General features: G+C 56.2%; 1 protein-coding gene across 1 annotated transcript; it reads right to left on the bottom strand.

Annotated features, from left to right (window-relative positions):
• Positions 1-8,691: 8,691 nt before the first annotated feature.
• LOC120695722 (glutamate receptor 2.8-like) lies at positions 8,692-14,803 on the bottom strand. The gene is made up of 5 exons (XM_039978939.1): positions 14,425-14,803; positions 13,015-14,327; positions 10,429-10,741; positions 9,909-10,303; positions 8,692-9,827 (listed from the first exon to the last, which is right to left on the bottom strand). Exons 1-5 carry the CDS (start codon positions 14,711-14,713, stop codon positions 9,192-9,194), a joined length of 2,946 nt encoding a protein of 981 aa, XP_039834873.1. The 5' UTR covers positions 14,714-14,803; the 3' UTR covers positions 8,692-9,191.
• Between the last annotated feature and the right edge of the window lie 3,966 nt (positions 14,804-18,769).

Here is an 18,769-nt window from a genome sequence, read left to right as displayed (position 1 = left end):
GAACGCGTTCTGCCAAGGGTTCTATTGGCCGACGGCAGTCGCAGACGCCGAGCAAATTGTGCGCACTTGCGAAGGGTGCCAGTTTTATGCTCGGCAAACACATATGTCGGCACAAACGCTCCAAACCATCCCCATTACATGGCCTTTAGCGGTCTTGGGGTTAGACATGGTTGGCCCCTTGACAAAAGTGCCCTGGGACTACACTCATTTGCTTGTCGCCGTAGACAAGTTTACAAAGTGGAACAAAGCAAGGCCGATCACCTCGCTAAAATCTGTGCAGGCTATTGCTTTCTTCCAAGACATTGTCCATCATTTCGGAGTACCGAACTCCATCATAACGAACAATGGCTCCAATTTCACAGCGAAACATTTCCTTGAGTTCTGTGATGATCACAACATTCGTGTTGATTGGGCAGCGGTCTCACACCCACGCACAAATGGCCAAGTGGAACGGGTAAATGGCATGGTCCTCCAGGGACTCAAACCAAGAATCTATGACAGGCTCAAGAAATTCGCCGGACGCTAGTTTGCGGAGCTCCCAGCCGTCCTGTGGAGTCTAAGGATGACCCCAAGTCGGGCAATGGGTTTTACACCGTTCTTCATGGTTTATGGCGCGGAGGCCATTCTACCCACCGACTTCGAGTATGGCTCCCCAAAGGTGAAGGCCTACAGTGAACAGGGGTCTGATACTGCCATGGAGGACGCACTGGACCAGCTCCAGGAAGCGCGTGATGTCGCTTTACTTCGATCAGCCAAGTATCAACAGGCATTACGACGTTACCACCATCGCGTCAGAGGACGCACCTTTAATGTTGGAGACCTAGTGCTCCGATGGGTTCAAAGCACGAAGGGCCGCCACAAGCTATCACCACCATGGGAAGGCCCGTACATCATGGCGGAAGTGCTCCGGCCTGGAACATACAAGTTATAGATTGCCGATGGCCAAGTCTTCACCGATGCCTAGAACATCGAGCACCTTCGTCGATTTTACCCTTAGTTCTACTTGATGTAAAAACCGTCATATGAAGTAAAGCTGTACTCCCACAAAGATGTCTTTTTTCCCCTGTCATCTTTTACTTCCTTTGAGTTGTTCCCGACCCTTGCACGAGCTCGGGTCGAAAACCACTCGGGGGCTACTGGGGATCATCCCCCTTTGGGAGTCAGGCAAGCCAAGTCTTTTGGACCACAGAGTGATCCCTAATTGCCATTCGAATCGAGCAAATTCCAATACCTCGACAATCGCAGCATTTCGCTCGTGGCTAAAGGTTTTCGGCTCTAACAATCTTTGATGCACGCTTGCTTTTCCAGCCCCCAAAGAATGAAAATCCTTATCGAAAAACCCCTCCGAATTTATATTACAAACACATCGCAAACTGTTCAATGCATCCACGAGACAGAAGTTGCGATAAAAATAAAGTATGGCCTGACCCCTGATGACCCAACTACTAATCTTCGTTGTCTTCCAACATCTTGTCGGTCAGGTTCCGGGTGAATGGGGCGGTTTCCTCCTCAAAGGCATCAAACTCGGCGTTAGCATAGTCCCTCGGGTATCCTTTGCTCAGCTCCTCCAGGTCGATGTTGACGTAATGGATGCGCGCAACAGCGAAGGCGTATTGCACACCGGTGTACACAGCGTCCCTCGCTGCCTGGCACGCGGCCTCAACCTCTTGACGGGTGGCCTGGGCCTCCTGCTTCAGTCCATCCACGCCCTCAAGGAGCTGGCTAACAAGCTGACCCGGTGCAGCGGAGGCCACTACACCGAGGTCATCCAACACGAGCCCCACTGTGAGGCGAAGGTTGTCGGAGCCAGTCACTTGGAGTTCGAGCGCCTCTTTCATCTCCAACAATTTCGACTCTGCCTCTCGGCGCTGGGAATTTGTGGCTGCTAAGGAAACATGACTCATTCATTTATGCAATCCTTCAAAAAGAAACCAAAGAGGGGTTGTGCGATAAAGGTGCTCACCGGCTGCCTCGTTCTGGAGCCGCACTATGGTGGTCTCCAGTCTTTGTTGCGTAACGCGGTGGGTGGCAACATCAATGGTCAATGAGGCCACCGCCGCCTCCGCCTCTTTCCTTTGGCCGTCAACTCGTGCAAGCTCCTGGCACAGGTCCTCGGACTCATTACGGGCGTCTGCAGAAGACAATCAGTTTAGCACCGTAAAGTGAGAAAACATGCACCAAGCAACAACCGAATGGGGGTCGGAGATACTTTGCAAGCTCAAAAGCGCGGTCTTCTCCCGCTCTGACGCCTCCTCCACAGCTGAGAGCACGATGTCGTGCCTCTGGGTCGCCGTGTTGTGCTCCTGGATCGCGACGTCGCGCTCCTAGATTGCGAGGTCACGTTCCTGGATGGCCACGCTGCACTCCTGAACCGTGGCCTCACGTGCCTGTTCTGTCACCTCAAGCCCGACGCACAGCTCGTTGCGCTCCTTTCGAAGCTGCTCGAGCTCCGAGCTGACAGAAGAGGACCGGGCGAGTGTCTCGTTCAGCACCCGGTTGGCCTTGTCGTGATCCGCCACCCTGGCCAGGAGCTCGTCTTCGAGTGCTCAGCGATGTGAAGCTAGCTCCTCCTCCGTGGTCTGGCGCGCCTCCAGGAGCGGCTGATTTTGGGCCTGCAGCCTCAGACGCTCGTCCTCCCGAAGCTCCGTTTCCTAAGAAAGGCTAGCATTCATAAAAGAGGAAGAGTGCCCAGCAAAACATCGCCAAAAAATCAAGTCCAACGCCGACAGACTCACCACAAATGATGGAAGGACAAGTGTGCGCATCACCGTGATGATGTCCGCTCCCACTTTGCAGAGCCGCCCAAACTCGAGGTCCCCCCGTTCGAAGTTCCGCTTGGCGGCGGCAAGCTCCACATTCGAGCCTCCATACTTGGACGTGAGAAGGTCGAGGGCTTCCCTGCTGCCCAAGCTAGTTTGCCCGCCTCCAGTCACCACACCTGCGTCGCCAGCGCACTCGGCCCTCGCGCCGGCCGTAGCCGCCATCGTCGTCGCAGTAGTCGAGGTCGGCACAACGATTGATGACGGTTCGGTCAACACAGGAGCGGGACTCGATGTGACGTCCAGAGGCCGCGTGGCAACCTCGCTCATAACCGGGGGTTTCGCCTTAGGGTCAGGCGAAGAGGCGGCGTTGTCCCGGGAAGGTTGAGGGCTCCTCGCCAGGACAGAGTCCAGGTCATTGATACTTGTCGCTGGGACGCGGCCGGCCCCAGAATCGATTTGGGTCACGCCGGAACCCATCACCGCAGTCTCCTCAGCGGAGGGACCCCTCTCCTCTTCGGTTGACCCCGTCCCCGCATCCGGGAGCACGACCTCAGCGTTGGAAGGAAGGGCCTCTACGGATGCCTCGGCATCCCGGTTCTCGGGCGAGTCCAGCTCGATAACATTGTTGGGAGGTGAGGATGCTGCGCACTCTCCATCCACGTTAATGGACGGAGAAGAAACCTCCCGCCCGGTCGCGGGATTGGGAGAGCCGTCCCTTGTCCCCTCGAGGCTCGCACTCGCTGGAGGGGGAGAAGGCGGACGCTCCTAGTCGATGGGATCATCCCGCGGCACGACGTCCGGATTAGCAACGGACCCGGGGGAGCGGACTCTTGTCTCGACCGGCCCCGCTGGAGGAGCGGTCGCAGGCACCCCCTTCTGCTTGGCCAAGGTCTTGCAGGGGGCGATCATCAGCGAGCGGGAGGTGACAACCGACCTGACAAGCAGCAAGATTATCCATGTCAAACCAAACGCGAAAGAGAAAAACACCATCAGTCAGATCGAGAAAATCTTACTGAGAAGAGTCGAAGCGAGCCCGCATAGCAACTGGCAACACAACCACCCCTCCGAGACGCTTCTTCGACGCCTCTGCGGCCACTCGCGGGGTCGATGCTCGGGTGGAGCGAGCGGAGCCGTCCGTGGGTTCTCCACAGGACGACGACTGATGCGGCTTCGACACCACGGGCGTACGGCTTGACACCCCGCTTCGGGGGTCGGAAGTTTTTCCCGATCTCCGGGGAAGGGAATGGCTCCTCCGCCTTGATTCCAAATGCCGGGAAGGGCAACGGTCCCGCCCAGCAGACCCCGACCTCTGTGGAGGGGAGTCGCTTCTCCTCGTCGATGCCGGCCTCCGCGCATCGGGCGCCATGTCACGCCACGCGTCAACCTCCCGCGACAGAGGGGAGCGACCCTCTCCCGCCGCGGCGGATGAGGAGCCCTTGTCGCCTCCGGCACCCTCGTAGAGGAACACCATGTCCTTGTAAGGATCACCGCCCTCTGGATCCGTGTTGCCGCCGCTGTTCACCCTGTCAGAATCCTCCTCTAGCTTGCTGAGCATCTCAGCCTCGTCGCTGGAAGAGATGAGGCCCCACGACTTGCGGCTCCGGATTTTCTCAACAGCTTTCTTCTGATCCTCCCTGCGATTCTCCCTCTCCCTCTTCTCCGCCAATTTCGCCTCAGCGGCGAGGCGATTCCTCTCATGCAGAGCGGCATCCTCCGGTAGCGGCGCGACGGACGAGAAGAAATCACTCCTGTCCTGTGAGGATGTACCGACTACAAAGGTCAGGAATAGAGCCCAACAAGAAAAGAAGGAGAAAGGAGGAAGGAGGGGGAGAAAGAAACATATGAGCGCGAGAGCCCCCTCGTCAGGAAGCATCACCGGTGGCTGGGGGTCGGGGTACACTATTGGAGGGTCGAACATGTCCTTCAACTGCCGTAGCACCTCTGCCTCGTCAATCCGCTCCGAGGACATCACAATCCCGGAGAGGTCGGCACCTTCGACCATGTGGAAGAGCAGAAGAGTCCACGCCATGAGAGGCGCGATTCTCTGCTTGAGGTATGCGGAGACGACGCCGCACCCGTTGAGTCCGGCCTCCCGCAGCTGCTCGAGTGTCCGGAAATAACCTGCCAACCTTTTCTTCTCCTTGGCCGGCGCACCCCACCCCCAGGTGCTATGGCTTCCGTCACAAGCCAGCCGGTGTAGCCTGGGAGGGGGGACGATTTGTTGTTCTTCAGGTAGAACCATTTCTTGTGCCACCCCTTGTTGGAGGTCTTCATCTTCCCCATCTCGATGAACTGGCGCTTGCGTTGATCGCCGCCGCTGCATAGATGTACGCTCGCGCAGTCCGCCGGAAAATCGTAGAAGGTGCCATGGAGTTTCAGCCGGTAGACTGAGACCGCAAAGAAGTACCTCCAGAGATCGAAGACGGTAGGGACGGCGAGGAAGCCCTCACACAGGGCGACGAAGGCAGAGATGTGCTGAATCCCATTGGGATTCAGGTGCTGCAGCTCGATCTTGTAGTGATATAGCAGCCCACGGAAGAAGTCGTGAGCGGGCATCCCAAAGCCTCGCTCGTGGAACTCGAGGAAGGAGACAATGTAGCCCGATGGCGGCGACTGCGATCGCTCGCCGCCACGGGCAATCCACTCCATGGCCGCCGTGCGAGGGAGAAGCATCCCCCGGGCCACGAGCCCCTCCAAATCCGCCTCGGAGACGGTGGATCGCGCCCACTAAGTCATGATGAGCGAGGGAGAACCGCGGGAAGACTCAGGGGCTATGCAACGGCGACGGAGGCGAGCGGCGGCGAAAGGGCGCGGCGGCGGAGGCGGTGAGGCTTTTCTTGACTTGCGCTCTGTCTCTCTCTCACTTTTCGGCCTCGGCTTGAATGCAGGAACGGGTGCACCGCCACAGCCTCCACCGGCCCTGTTTAAGAGGAGGAACAGGCGAACCACCCCTCGAATCTCGCGGCCACATCATGGCGACGCTGCGCCCAACGCGCCGCGTCTCATTCAGATGTGGGCCCGCGGCTCCAACAGTCACAGCCCGTTGGGGAACGGGCAAATCGGACACAGGGTAAAAATATGGAGTTACCCCCAGGTAAGTTAGGCCGGACCAAGCGGAAGCCCGAGAAAGGCCACGACGCCCCACGTCATCTCTAGGGTTCGAAAGTTGGCCCGCCGCAGGGTTCGGCAACTGCCCGGAGAACAAAAGAGTGAGGTGGAGCAAAGGAAGGGTCACATGACCTCATCCTGGGTGCGACCACGCGATCCAGAGATCCTGACCTTGCGTTTGAGTCTCGACGACTACCAGCCCAGGATCCCCACGAGAGGGAGGCAGCAAGCCACTAGTGTCGGCCGAACAACCCCGGTAACTTTGCGGGTTGGGAAACAAGGGAATGGGGGTCGGCCGTTAAGCCTGGTTGTTTCGCTCCCCCCCCCCCCTCCCCCCCTCCCGTACTGGGAGCAGGGCCCCAATCAAACTAACCCATTATTAGCTCTGAGGCCATCACGTTTCGCCTCCTACGGAAAGCGTGACATGCGCAGCCCTCCCGCTCCAAGCAAAAGGAGCACATGGAGGGGCGACACAAGAATGGGGGTCGGCCCGAGGAGCCCCCCAGTGAACAAACAAGAAGAAAAACCACGCCGGAAAAATGAAAGCTTCATTGCTTTGCGAACAAAGATTACAAAGGGTTATCGGCTCGAAGCCGTTACAAGATACAAAAGCATCGCCACCTAAGTGGCAACTTTGCCTGTCTTTGGGGAGGAGTGACCGCCAATAAAGGACAACGAGTCCTTGGCGGATATGGCAGCCAGGCTACTCAGAAAGCACGAGAAGCAAACCCCGGGCCGCACAGGTCCGGAGGAATGCCCTCCTCGTAAGCCTTCTTCTAGGCTCTCCTCCACCGAAGACCTTGTGGGGGGGTCAAGCTAGCGAACAGCACCCTCGACGCCACCTCTCCGAGAGCAACCTTGTCACCGATAGGGGCGGTGCAAAGAACAGCGACAAAGCCTGGTGCCGACGTCATGCCTGTGGCGCTTCGGCGCCTCTACAAGCTGGAGGACACCGCAGAAGCGGGCCTTCGCGGGTCCTATGTTCTTCTGCTGTGTCCACTGAGCTGGGGGATGGTAAGAACGCTCTCTCCAAGTATTGCCCGCCGCTCGCAAGCATTCTTCTAGCATCAAAACCTAAGAAAGCCGACCCACCCAGTCCGGTGGTCAGCCGCGGAAGATGGAGAGAGACACTATAAGCTAGGGAGAGGAGTGAAGCAAGAGCAGGAAAACTGATGAGGAAAGGGCGTCCAAGGACCCCTATTTATAGCCGAGAAAGGGCATCTTGCCTGAACCAGCCGCAGGGGCGAATTTTGAAGCAATCGTGAAGGCTCGGTGCCCAACGGGCGGATGGCGCCATCGTCCAGCGCACCGCGACATGACCGGATGGGGCAGAGCCGAACCCCTGACAGCTGAACCACGCAGTGTCAGCACTGGCCGCGGGACAGCGAGCGCCATCATGGCTCGGTCTCGCCCTGCACACCGACGAGTCCCGTCACCAAAGATAAAATAAGAGAAGGGCGCGCACCCCGAAAACTTTTTCCGATGGGAGGGCGCAGAAATGAGAAATCCCCCCCACGCATTTTTAACAAACCCGTAGGGGTCGGGGCTACTGTTTGGGGTAAGAATTATGAGTACCCCAACTTAGTTCATTAGAGAGGAATCAAGCTGACGAAAGAATAGCATGAGGTGATTAAAGCCCAGGAAAACAGCTCTCGGACTGTGAGGCCCAAAACTAAGAGAACGGCCCACCCCGATGATGGGAGCCCAACTCTGAGCCGACCCTCATGGAGGAGGGTCCGCCTCGCCCGACCCTCACGGAGGAGGGTCCGCCTCGCCCGAGACCAAGAGGCGTGGGTCGCCGGGAAGACGGGAAGCCTGTCGGGTGAGGATGGGCAGCCCAGAGTGATCTCGGGAAGTCAGGGACACGACAGCCTTCTCCGCCGGTGCGAACGGAGAGTGGGCAACAGATCCGGCCCGCGCAGATTCAGGCGGAGGCAAGGCCTAGATCTGCTGTCAGAGCCCACCCACGCCGGGTTAAGGCCATAGGCCACGTCAAGGAAGATACGGTGTCAAAGTCTGGGCACGAGGGACGCGGAAGCCAGGCGGGAATTGAGTTGGCAGGCGGATATCCCATCTCCGCCCGGATACGGGGAGAATCTTGTCAGAAGGCGTACGGAAGGGGCCACCACTCAGTGACGAAAGAGGGTCGGGAGTTGCCAGACCCCGCCCTCTGCTCTCTCTCTCTCTCTCTCTCCCCCCTGTAAATCCTCACCCCTTGGGCTATAAAAGGGGGAGGCGAGCCTCATGCAGGGGCATCCGCAACAAAACTCACATTCGCATTCGCATTCATGCACGCACGCGCACACACACACACACTCGAACCAGAGACTTGGGACCCTTGGTCTCTCTCGTCCGTTTGTAACTCCTACTGCAAACTTTTGAGTACAAGAGCACAAGCTCGAACTGGACGTAGGGACATTCAGCCCGAACCAGTATAAATCGTTGTGTCTTTGCTTGTACTACCATCCGAGCCTGTGACGCGCACATAAATCTACTTGCTGGTGATACGGAACACCGACAAATGGGTTAAACCTAATTCGAATGTTAGAGTGTAATATGCGAACTGAGCGTAGCTCAACTGATAAGATTCCTATCTATTCGGATTCAAGTTTTTGACTCGATATGAGTGCTCATACTTTTTTGTATGTTTTTTTTAGGATTTTACCAAAATTATTCTTTCAGTGCTAGGCGAGGCGATATGGCTATCTATAGCGAGATGCACGTGGTGACTTCATCAATCTCAAGACCTTCCGGTCCAATCTCTCGAAGATTCACAGGGGTAACTTTACGTGCATGTAACATGTGAGTGTGCGCACGTGTATATGAGCATGTGGTGCGTCTATATTGTGTTTTGAAAAAGGAACAATTAGCAAACTAACTGTACTACATAACCTTTTCCAGATTTCACTACTCGACCTTTTTGTTTTGATCGGCACCATTGGACGGCGAGAAGGTTTGCAATGCAGAATTTATCCCATCTCAACACGTAAGATGCCGTCAGTCAGGATCCGGAGCTACCGCCACCACCACCTCCGCCTGGCCGCCGTCAGCCAACTCCATCATACCTGTTTAATTTCGTTTTAGACGAAAAGTTTACAATGCACAGTTAATTGCCCCAGCTAGCTACAACTACAAGCATATAGACAGTACAGTATCCTTTAATAAGTTCTTACAATTAATCAGCTCATGCTGTGTTGGCATCGCCATCATTTTTTTTTTTTTGAAACGATGACATTACCATCAATATTACATTACCTTCCAGAACACATATCACTGATCAGTCGTTGTCTCCATTTCCTTGGAGAAGCCGTGAAATGGCAATCAGTTACCGGCCAGATTCCCTGTGTCTGTTTGATCACAGGAGAGGTTGGGATTGGGAGCTGCGGCGACCTCCGCCGCCGCCTCATCGCCAGCAGCCAGCTCGACGCTCTCACCTGTTGCGGATGCAGGTGCCGGGCTCGGCGCGTCGAACGACCACTCGCTCATGTCATACGTGTGGTTGGACACGCTGAGCGGGCTGCCGGCCGCAATGTGCGCGGCGCCCGCGCCGTTGGCGCTCCGGCCGGCCACCGAGCCGCCGCCGGCGCCGCCGTCCTTGGTCCTGAACGTGTGCGACGAGAGGTCCTTGTGGTCGAAGCGCTTGAGGAGCATCCAGATCCTGCCCTTCAAGGGCACGTGGGGCGCCGACGCGACCTCCCAGATCCACCGCCGCTCGACCACGAGGAAGGTGGCGAGGTGCACGGCGCAGCAGAGGAGCGAGGTGGCGCCGGTGACGAGGAACAGGCCCCAGAAGCTGGCGAAGCTGAGGCTGTCCGACGTGAACGGGCTGCCCTGCGCCGCGCAGCCCTCGGCGTCGCCGAACCACTTGCGCTCGATCGCGCTCATCCCGTCGCTCTCCGTCAGGTTCAGGATCGCCCGCGACAGGTCCGCCACGTACGGCGACCCCTTGGGGAACGCCTGCTCGATCGTCCAGCATGCACGAATGATCAGTTTCTGAATCGATCGATGAGAATAGCAGCAGCAGGTTCGTGCGCTTACGAAGCCGAAGCCGCCGGTCTTGTTGGTCTGGGCGGTCTTGGTGAAGTTGTCGCAGTAGGCCTTGAGGAAGAGCCTGAGGTAGGGCGTCTCGTCGACGATGGCGCCGATGGTGCCGTCGAGCAGCGCCTCGTGGAAGCTGTGCGCGGCGCGGTAGGGCCGGAGCCGCGACGGCGGGAAGCCCGACCTGGTCATGGACACCCGCATGAAGGAGTTGTTCATGATGCCGACCTTGTCGGCGCCAAGCCACAGCGAGGCGTAGTCCCGGATCGCCGGCTCCAGCTGCGGCACCGTCAGCATGGACGTCAGGCTCGCCGTGTAGCTGGACTGCAGGATGAGCACCACGAACACCCACACCACCACCACGAACCGCGACAGGTTGCTCTTCAGGTTCTCCCCTGCGTCCACCGCCCATTCCAATTTCCAAGCACGTCACCACCAATTAATAATGGCCGCGCTCAATGCCAAAAGATAAATAGAGGATTCATGGTGATGGTATGCAAGATGGAGGTTGGTTACGCACGGTGTGCAAAGACGAGGGTGGAGAAGCCGAAGTAGAGGAGGGTGCCGATCTGGTAGTAAGGGGGGCCGCGGAACTCCCCGTTGACGCGGTGCTCCACGGCCCAGACGACGAAGCCGGTGAAGATGAGGAAGACGAAGCTGACGAGCCAGAGGTCGTAGCGGAGCGGCTTGAGGAAGACCCAGGCGCGGGTGCTGCGCTGGTCGCGCATCGGCACAACCATGGCGATCCCCGACGACATGTACGGCAGCGTGAAGTCCACGTGCTGCGACCGGTTCGCCGTGATGGTGATGTCCGCCACCGCCGCGTCCAAGTCCTGTGACGCGCACACACACACAAGCAAGGGCGCGAGAGGCGCGCGGCAAGTAAGTTGACCTGAAACTGTTCAAATTTACTATTGGCCCAGGTGTTCTGGGCCTTCTTTTGTAGGCTCAAGCCCAACTCAGTTGGACCTTAGATTATGACCACACAATAAATGCATGCAAGTCAAAGTTGGGCCAACATTCTGGCCGCCTGACTTTCGGCCGAATTGTTGTACAACAGTTTTTTTATGGGGTTGAGTTAAAGAAAAAATGGAACTAAATACGGGAGGTCTTGTTTGGATAAACTCATTCCATATCAATACCTGTGGATTGGGGTGGAAAATAAATAAATTACTTTATTTGCCAGTCCCTCCTAATACATAATGCACTACCGGTAAGTAAATTAAGCTGAAGTAAGTAAACCTAAGCCTTACTAGGCGACTGACATGAAGTTGCTAGCTAGGTGCCAGCAAACACAGTCAGTGACAGGACCGATAACGATTTGATTCCTACCGGCGGCGTGTAGACAGATTCGGCATGTCGCATCATATCCGCGCATGGGTTCACACTTTCAGCAGCTAGCCGGGCGTCACACAAAGCTTTTCCAAGTCCATGGGCTACTGCATCCAACTTGTGCAATACGGATGTCATGGAATCGGTCAACTGGTCAATGCTTTCTAATTCAAAATCTAGGGTCCACGGAGAAGTTTTAACTAACTGAAAGCTTCACACAAAGAAAACGACGTTTGTGAAATATGCGACCTTGCGTCTAGTCAGTATACGGAGTCCTTACTAGCTTTACTAGCTAGTACTCACTCCTTTTCAAATTATAGTTTGTTTGACTTTTTTAACTACAAGTTTGACCACTCATCTTATTCAAAAATTTGCACAAACATAGTCAAATTTAAGTCATTATTCTTGAAGAATTTGTATTGATAAAACAAGCACAACAAAAGAAGTGATTTTCATAAATTTTTGAATAAGACGAGTGGTCAAACTTGAGGTCAAAAAAGTTAAACAAACTATAATATGGAACGGACGGAGGAGTAGCATTGTAGGTTATTATTGCTTGACTTCTGTAAATACAAGTCTTTTTCGGGTATATATGTTGGGATTAGCATGGGGTACAATGGCTATTTGTCTATTGACGAAAACGACTTTGAAAGTGCATGGAAACTTGTCTGTTGACTTGTCTAGTAGTGTTAAACTTAGTTAATCACAAGTGTGGCAAATCTTGGCCAAAAAGCCTGCTCTGCTCTGGAATCTGAAGTCAACGTACGCTGCCCTCATGCTCTTTCAAAGTCAATCAAAAACTAGTCTATGGATGTAGATTGCAGGTACGATTCCTTTCAAATAATGTTAGGGCCACATAAATTGTGGGAGAATAAAATTAAGAATAGGATATAGCTGTCAAAAAATGGGTGCTAATTTACATATGGCAAAAAACCCCCTGATTTTAGTGCATGCTAGAGTTGTACTAGGAAGCATGTAATAAGTTCTAGTGTTAGAGATCTGTTTTTGGTTATTGATTTCAATTATTACTTAAATTTATGTAATCATGCATGGTCATTTTATTTATGCTAGGGATGGTGAAGTTTAGCCTACGAACAGGTTAACCATTTTCCTCTTGTCGAACTGTTTCACTTTTGGACAATTTGAATACTTGCCCGCAAGAAAACTAATAATAGGAGTATCGCCTAAACACTTTCATCAGTTTTTTTGCGGGGGGGGGGGGGGGGGGGGGGGGGGGGGGTTGAGGGGGGAAGCTGTGCATCTTGCACAGTAAGAGTTGCCCAAAAGGGTTCAAATGGTGTCCAATTGAGTACTATATTTTTATCAGTTTAATTGTATATATATGCATTTTAGTTGGTGTAGAAACCGTAAGTATGCCTCCGTTAATAAAAATGGCATGTGCAGCATCTGCCGATTACTACTGTAATAGATAGTGGACCTCACTGCGTGACACTGCCAAAATCAAGATCTAAAACCGTGTTGCCGTGCATGAAACTCGATCTGATCCTCATTTCACGTGAATTTCAACGAATGTTTGGTTAAAGTTATTGCATAATATGTAACTTTCATATAACAAATAAAGCATCCATAGGGTAGGATTGCGTGCATGTATTCATAAGGTGATTGTGCGTACGTTTGTGAGTGTCTGCGTCTATATTGTGATTCGAAAAAAAAGTTTCAATAAAATATCGATCTCCGCAATGCATGCAAAAATGTATATAACACAAAAACAAGCAGAGTAGTAGAAGTAACTCAGATGTGATACTGCACTTACCCCGTTTCCGACCTTCTCGACTAGACGGTCGTAGGGCATTGAGCTCACCGACACGTACTCGAACGGCAGCGCGTATGGCAGCAGCCGCACCGCTGCCTCGAACACCTCGATCACGAACCCACCCGCCACCGTCCGGTTCGTCGCCGGGTCCACGTCCAGGTGCACGATCGGCCCGTAGCCAGGGTCGACGTCCCCCGGCACGGCCACCCGCAGCTTCCGGCCGCTCGTCGGCTGGACCCAGCCGATCGGCACCACCGTCGACTCATCCGGCCAGATCACCGGCGCAAGCCCGCTGTTGGACGCGCTCGCGCCGCCGCCCAGCCTGCGATGCAGCCCGTGCTTGGGCGTCCAGAACCCGAGGCTCCGCTCCTTGGCGTCCTCCATGATGTTCACGACCCGGAAGGCCGGCGCAGCGAGCTCGCCGTCGACGAGCTCGAACCTTCCACCGAGGCCGTCGAATGTCGTGTTGGTTATTGCCGCGAGAAACTTCTCGCCGGATGTTGACCTGCCGAGTCCGGACAAGTCGGTGGGGCCGCTCCTGCCGCCGACCAGTCCCGGCGGCGATGATAAGTCGCTGGGGCCTAGACGCTCCGCGGCGGACGCGACGGCCCACGCGGCGTCGTACGCCCACAATGCGTAGCAGCCCATCTCGGCTTGAGCCGGATCGGCGTCCCGGTGCTCGCGCATGAACTTGCGCGCCCACCGCCGCCGGACGTCGCGCAGCCGCGGCGTGGCCGGCGCGTACGGCACGAGCCCGATGACGCCCTGCGGTGGGTGGATGGAGCCGAGGAGGCCCGTGAGCCCGTCGGTGATGACCCACGCGTAGCCCCGCGCCATCATCCCGGCCTCCACGGCGGTGGCGAAGACGAGCTCCGCGAGCGCCGGGCGCGCGTGCACCACGAAGGCGCGCGTCTGCTCGGACTCGAGGCGGTACATCGCGGCGGCGACGGCGTCCTTGGACGCCCCGCCGGGAAGCGCGCAGCGGTAGGGGACCTCGGCGCGCGCCGCCGTGAGCGCGTCGACGAGGAAAGGCACGAAGGCGGCGCCGTAGTCGTCGTCCTGGTAGATGGGCACGACGCGGCGCCAGCCGAAGTAGGTGGCGAGCGCGGCGACGGCGCCCGCCTGCGCCGCGTCGCTGAGCGCGGCGCGCGCGAAGAAGGGCGCCGCGGAGGCGCACACCGAGGGGCTGGTCGCCGAGAAGGACACGACGGGGACCTCGGCGCGCGTGGCGAGGTCGGCGACGAACGCCGACTCCACGGACGACTGCGGGCCCAGGATGGCGCGCGCGCCCTGGGCCGTCATCAGCTGCAGCGCTGCGGGTACGCAGCACGCGACGAGGCGTCGTCAGGAAACCGCGCGAGAGCTAGGGACGCAGCAACGAGGACGGGGTGGGGCGCGGCGTGTCCATACCGGCGGACGCGGCGGCGACGACGTCCCCGCCGGAGTCGTGCTGCACGACCCGGACCCGCGCGGAGGCGTTGGGGAAGGCGGCGTAGAAGTCGTCGAGCGCCATCGGGATGGTGGTTCTGGCGATCCTCCCGACGGGCGAGTCGGCGTCGATGATGAGGCCCACCGTGACACTCGCCGGCGGCGGCTGCTGCTGCGCCCGCGGCGTGGCCGGGTTGAGCGCGGCGAGACCGAGGAGGATGAGGAGGAGGAGGACGTGGCGGAAGGGAGGGTGCCGGGCGCGGCCGGCCATGGCAGGAGAGGCAAGAGAGAGCTCAGGCGAGGCGAGACAAGGCGAACGAGGGAGCACTGAAGCAGCTTGCTTGGCGAGGCTAAGAGAGAAGAATTTCCGCGCAGTCTGAATGCTGAATTGGCAGCATTTAAGGTTCCGTTTCCGTACACGCGGAGATGATTGCTGACTGCATCCAGAGTTGGGCTTGAGCCGTGAGGCCTTTGCTGGGGGCCCAACCAAACCTGGGCCGTTGACCAGTCAGAATTAGCCCATAGACACCAGCCCGGGATGTTTTCGGCCGGCCACTCTTCTCCTACCCTCTTGACTGCGTCAAACCAATTGCCTGCAGCTGCAGCAGGCTCCAGGGACCAAGGCGGCGACCGCCGTCCGCCGTCATCGACGACGGGACATGCATGGCGGCGTCGCTCAAGCAATAATTGCGTGGCGGCGCCATAGATCCGACGCATCCTCATCATCCAGTCATCCTCCCCTCGTTCGAAAGGACAGCGAGATCAGATCCAGCATACACTACCTGATGCCAGACATCTCGGTCGCCATGGCTGTGGGCGACGGGCTTGAAACGCTACCTGATACCGCGACTGACCGCTGAGGCGGCTGCAGAGCTGGAGCTTCTCCACCAGCTCCTGGCTCGGGTGCGGCTCCTCCCCGGCGACGATCGCAGAAGTTCATCGCTCTGCGATGCTAAGGGAGTTCTACGCGCTGGGCCTGCCTACAAGCTCACCATGGCGGTGACGGGCGCACTGCCGTGCGACTTCCATGCCTCTGGGGCAACAGAGCCCCCCAGGTCCAGTTCTTTGTTTGGCTACTCGTGCAAGAACGCATACAGTGCCGAGCCAATCTCCTGAAGAAGAACGTGGTGCAAGACGTAACCTGTGAGGTTTGTAGGGGCGACGTGGAGGACTGTGACCACCTGATATTCAAATGCCCCTTCGCGTCCAGCGTCTGGGCTTGACTCCACGTCGACACCACTGGCTGCAGCGTGCGGCAACTATAGTGTGCCCCTCATCTGGGTGCTGTGCCAGAGAAGCGGAAGCATCCTCACATAAGTAGAGATTAAATGTGATACAAATATCAGTCCTAGAAGGTTGATAACATATTTATTCAACAGATGGTACAGTCACCGTACAAACCTCCGAGGAGACGGACACTCGATACAAACGATAATAAGTAGTAAAACAGCTACGGTGATACACCAAAGTATGACCCAGACGGTCTCCAGCTCGGGCTCAGAGTAATGCGCTAGCAGAAGCATCTTGCAGGGGACCAATACCACAGGCAAGGTTGGGCGCGGACGCAACCTCTACTCAACGTCTTCAACGTCTTCAACCACGAAGTCCGGATCTTCTTCTGAAGAAAAACCACAAATATATATCGGGTGAGTACAAAAGTACTCAACAAGTCCAACCCCATCCACGGAGGGGGGTATCACAGATATGCACAGGGTAAATCAAGGATAATGCTGATGTTTATTTGTAGTAAAGCTAGATTTTACTCATACAAGGGTTTATTTTTAAAAAGGGTTTTCTCAAAACAATTCTTTACTTGACCGTATATTGAGTGGGGTTGATCCTACACAAAGGATCCAAGTTTTAATACTACCGGACTCCCCGTCTGCAGTAGCCCACGGCACAACTGCCGGACACTTTTCCAAAACACTCACACCAACCCAACCAATCCCAGAAGAAGTGCTAGTTGTGTGACCAAACCGTAACTCGCCCAATACCGTGGGCACGGCTATTCGAATATGTTTTAAACTCTGCAGAGGTGTGCAACTTTACCCAAAGTGGGGTACCACAACACGATCACCTTAGTGTCGGTGCAGATCCCATCAAAACCATTACCCACCTTAGCTAGACCTACTAGCCAACACGGACTCCACAAAGAGACCATTGACCTAACACTGAGGTTTAACCGGGGCATAAGTCACCACGACCTTATCCCTTCTCCTTGGTCACCCGTTGCTCTCAGCTCTCCTGATGGCTGTCAGACTAACTAGTGGGGTTTATGCTAAGCCGTTGCCACATACAACGGTCGAGTGGTTTGCACGATAGTCGAGTTAGGCAAGCTGACACATCAACTCGGTCCTTAATGGTGACGAGATGGATATCTCCCAACCTTCTCGCCCAACCACAAAGGTACGAGCCTCCGATATGGCAATCCACACAGAAGTGCCATCCATCCATCCCGCCCTAGCATTTTTTTCTTTAATTTATCAAATATCCCATTTTCCTTTTACACAGAACTCACGCATTTTCCTTTTTATAAAACAGGTTGTAACCATATTTTGAGGATAATAAAACGGCGCAAGGTCCTAAGCGGCATTCTAACAGCGATTGACATCCAAATACAATTGTCGTGGTGTGGCAAACCACAGCCGGGTGGCGGAATGCACCCGCCTAAGCCCAGAGGGTGAGTACTCGGGGGTCAGCTAGGACTAGTTCGATCTCCTAGAAGAACACGATGAACACAGTCAGTTTAGAGTGGTTCGGGCCGCCGGAGCGTAATACCCTACGTCCACTGTGTGCTGTATTGCTTGAATTTGAGTGAGCTTGGTGCTGAGTCCAGCGTGCGTCTGTGTGTGCATGAATGTGTACAGCGAACGCCTCCCTTTTATATCTCAAGGGAGGCGTGTACATGGCCGTTGGGTCCCCAACAGGTGGGCCCAAACGATGTAGTATAAAATAATGTACTGTTCATACATTATGGCGTTGCAGGCGAAGGAAATCTCATTCCTGGATTTCCTTGACTGCTACTGGAATCGTCCGTTCAACATGTCCAGGCGTTGTCTTGTTAAAACGGCGCCAGGCGTTGCTTGCGGCGTCGCCTGCAGTGTAGCTGAACGGGCCGTGTAGCTTGCGGCGTAGGCGGCATGATGGAAAAGTGTTGTGCCATCGTATCCAATTAATGCGGCAGACGGGCTCTGCGCGGCTGCTGCGCAAGCGGCTGCACTGTGTACCTTGGTAATATGCGGTCTACAGTGAGGCCTGACAAAAGCTGCCCCGCATGCCGCGGCGGCAGAGCACGCCTCAACCACCCGCATTGAATGCGGTGGGTGGGCGAGTCTTCCAGCGGAAGACCCGCGCCTGCGTCCGCGCTTGCGGGCCACGTGGCTGCTCCGGACCCCCCCCGTTGGTATGTTGGTTCTACGTGCGTGGGAGGTCCGGACGGGCGCGAGGAGGTCCCGGACCCCTATGGGGGGTCCGCGATCTCGGCGGTTGGCTCGGAGCTTCCCCACCTCAGGGACACGTGGCGTCACCGGACCTGTCCCAGAGCGGGGAACGGGCCCGGGGCCGTTGGCCCGACGAGGTAAGTGCCTGACCCGTGGCTGCCAGCAGCTCCGCCCCTTACCGCGTAGTTACAGATGATTACGCAAGTCCTGCCTTGCTGAAGTAAGAGTGGGTATCCCTGCTACAGGGTACCGACAGTGGCCCCCGAGCCCACCTCGGGAGAGGTGACGAACCCGCAGGTGGGGCCACTACTGCGATTTGGCTTTGCATAACTTGAAGCCTCTTACTGCGGGAGTCTTGTCCGGCCTTGACCATCCATCGGGTTTTTCGCTGCCTCATCACATCGCAACGGCTTACTGACTCGTGGCCCCCACACACAGTGGTTCACCTAGTCACGCGTGCGACGCTCAGCATTGTTGCGGTCGGAGTAAACGGGATATTTACCACCAGCGCAGTTCCCGAAAAGCTTGGTCATGCCAGCGCTTAATGCGCGCACGTCAGCTCAGCTTCCGCCTCGCTTCGCGCGCGGGCGATGGTTCAGATTCCGCTTTTTCACACCTTTGTTTGTTACCCGCCCTCCCTGACAGGCGGGCCTGGGCCCCCTTGTCATGGACTGGGCGATTAACCCCAGGCGTGAGCGTCGCTTGGGTTCCAGCGATGGTTCCGGGGCGCGCCAGTTGGGTCAGGCTTCATAAAGGGACGAACCACATACCGCGGTTACTTTCCCGCATTCGCCTTCTTCCTTCCAACCTTTGTGCCCCTTTGCCTTCGAGCCTCCTCACAGCTTGCTCTCCTGCGTAGATTGCTCCTCGCCTCCATAGCGAGATGG

This window comes from Panicum virgatum, chromosome 2K (assembly GCF_016808335.1).
Source record: "Panicum virgatum strain AP13 chromosome 2K, P.virgatum_v5, whole genome shotgun sequence".
NCBI classification, from domain to species: Eukaryota; Viridiplantae; Streptophyta; class Magnoliopsida; order Poales; family Poaceae; genus Panicum; species Panicum virgatum.
This window is presented reverse-complemented; position numbering and strand designations above follow the sequence as displayed.

Coding starts and splice junctions, on each gene's coding strand:
- LOC120695722 (XM_039978939.1), bottom strand. CDS start 14,713: ATGGCCGGCCGCGCCCGGCACCCTCCCTTCCGCCACGTCCTCCTCCTC. Junction 14,328..14,424: donor CGTCGCCGCCGCGTCCGCCG/GTATGGACACGC, acceptor GCGTACCCGCAG/CGCTGCAGCTGATGACGGCC. Junction 9,828..9,908: donor AGACCGGCGGCTTCGGCTTC/GTAAGCGCACGA, acceptor ACGATCGAGCAG/GCGTTCCCCAAGGGGTCGCC.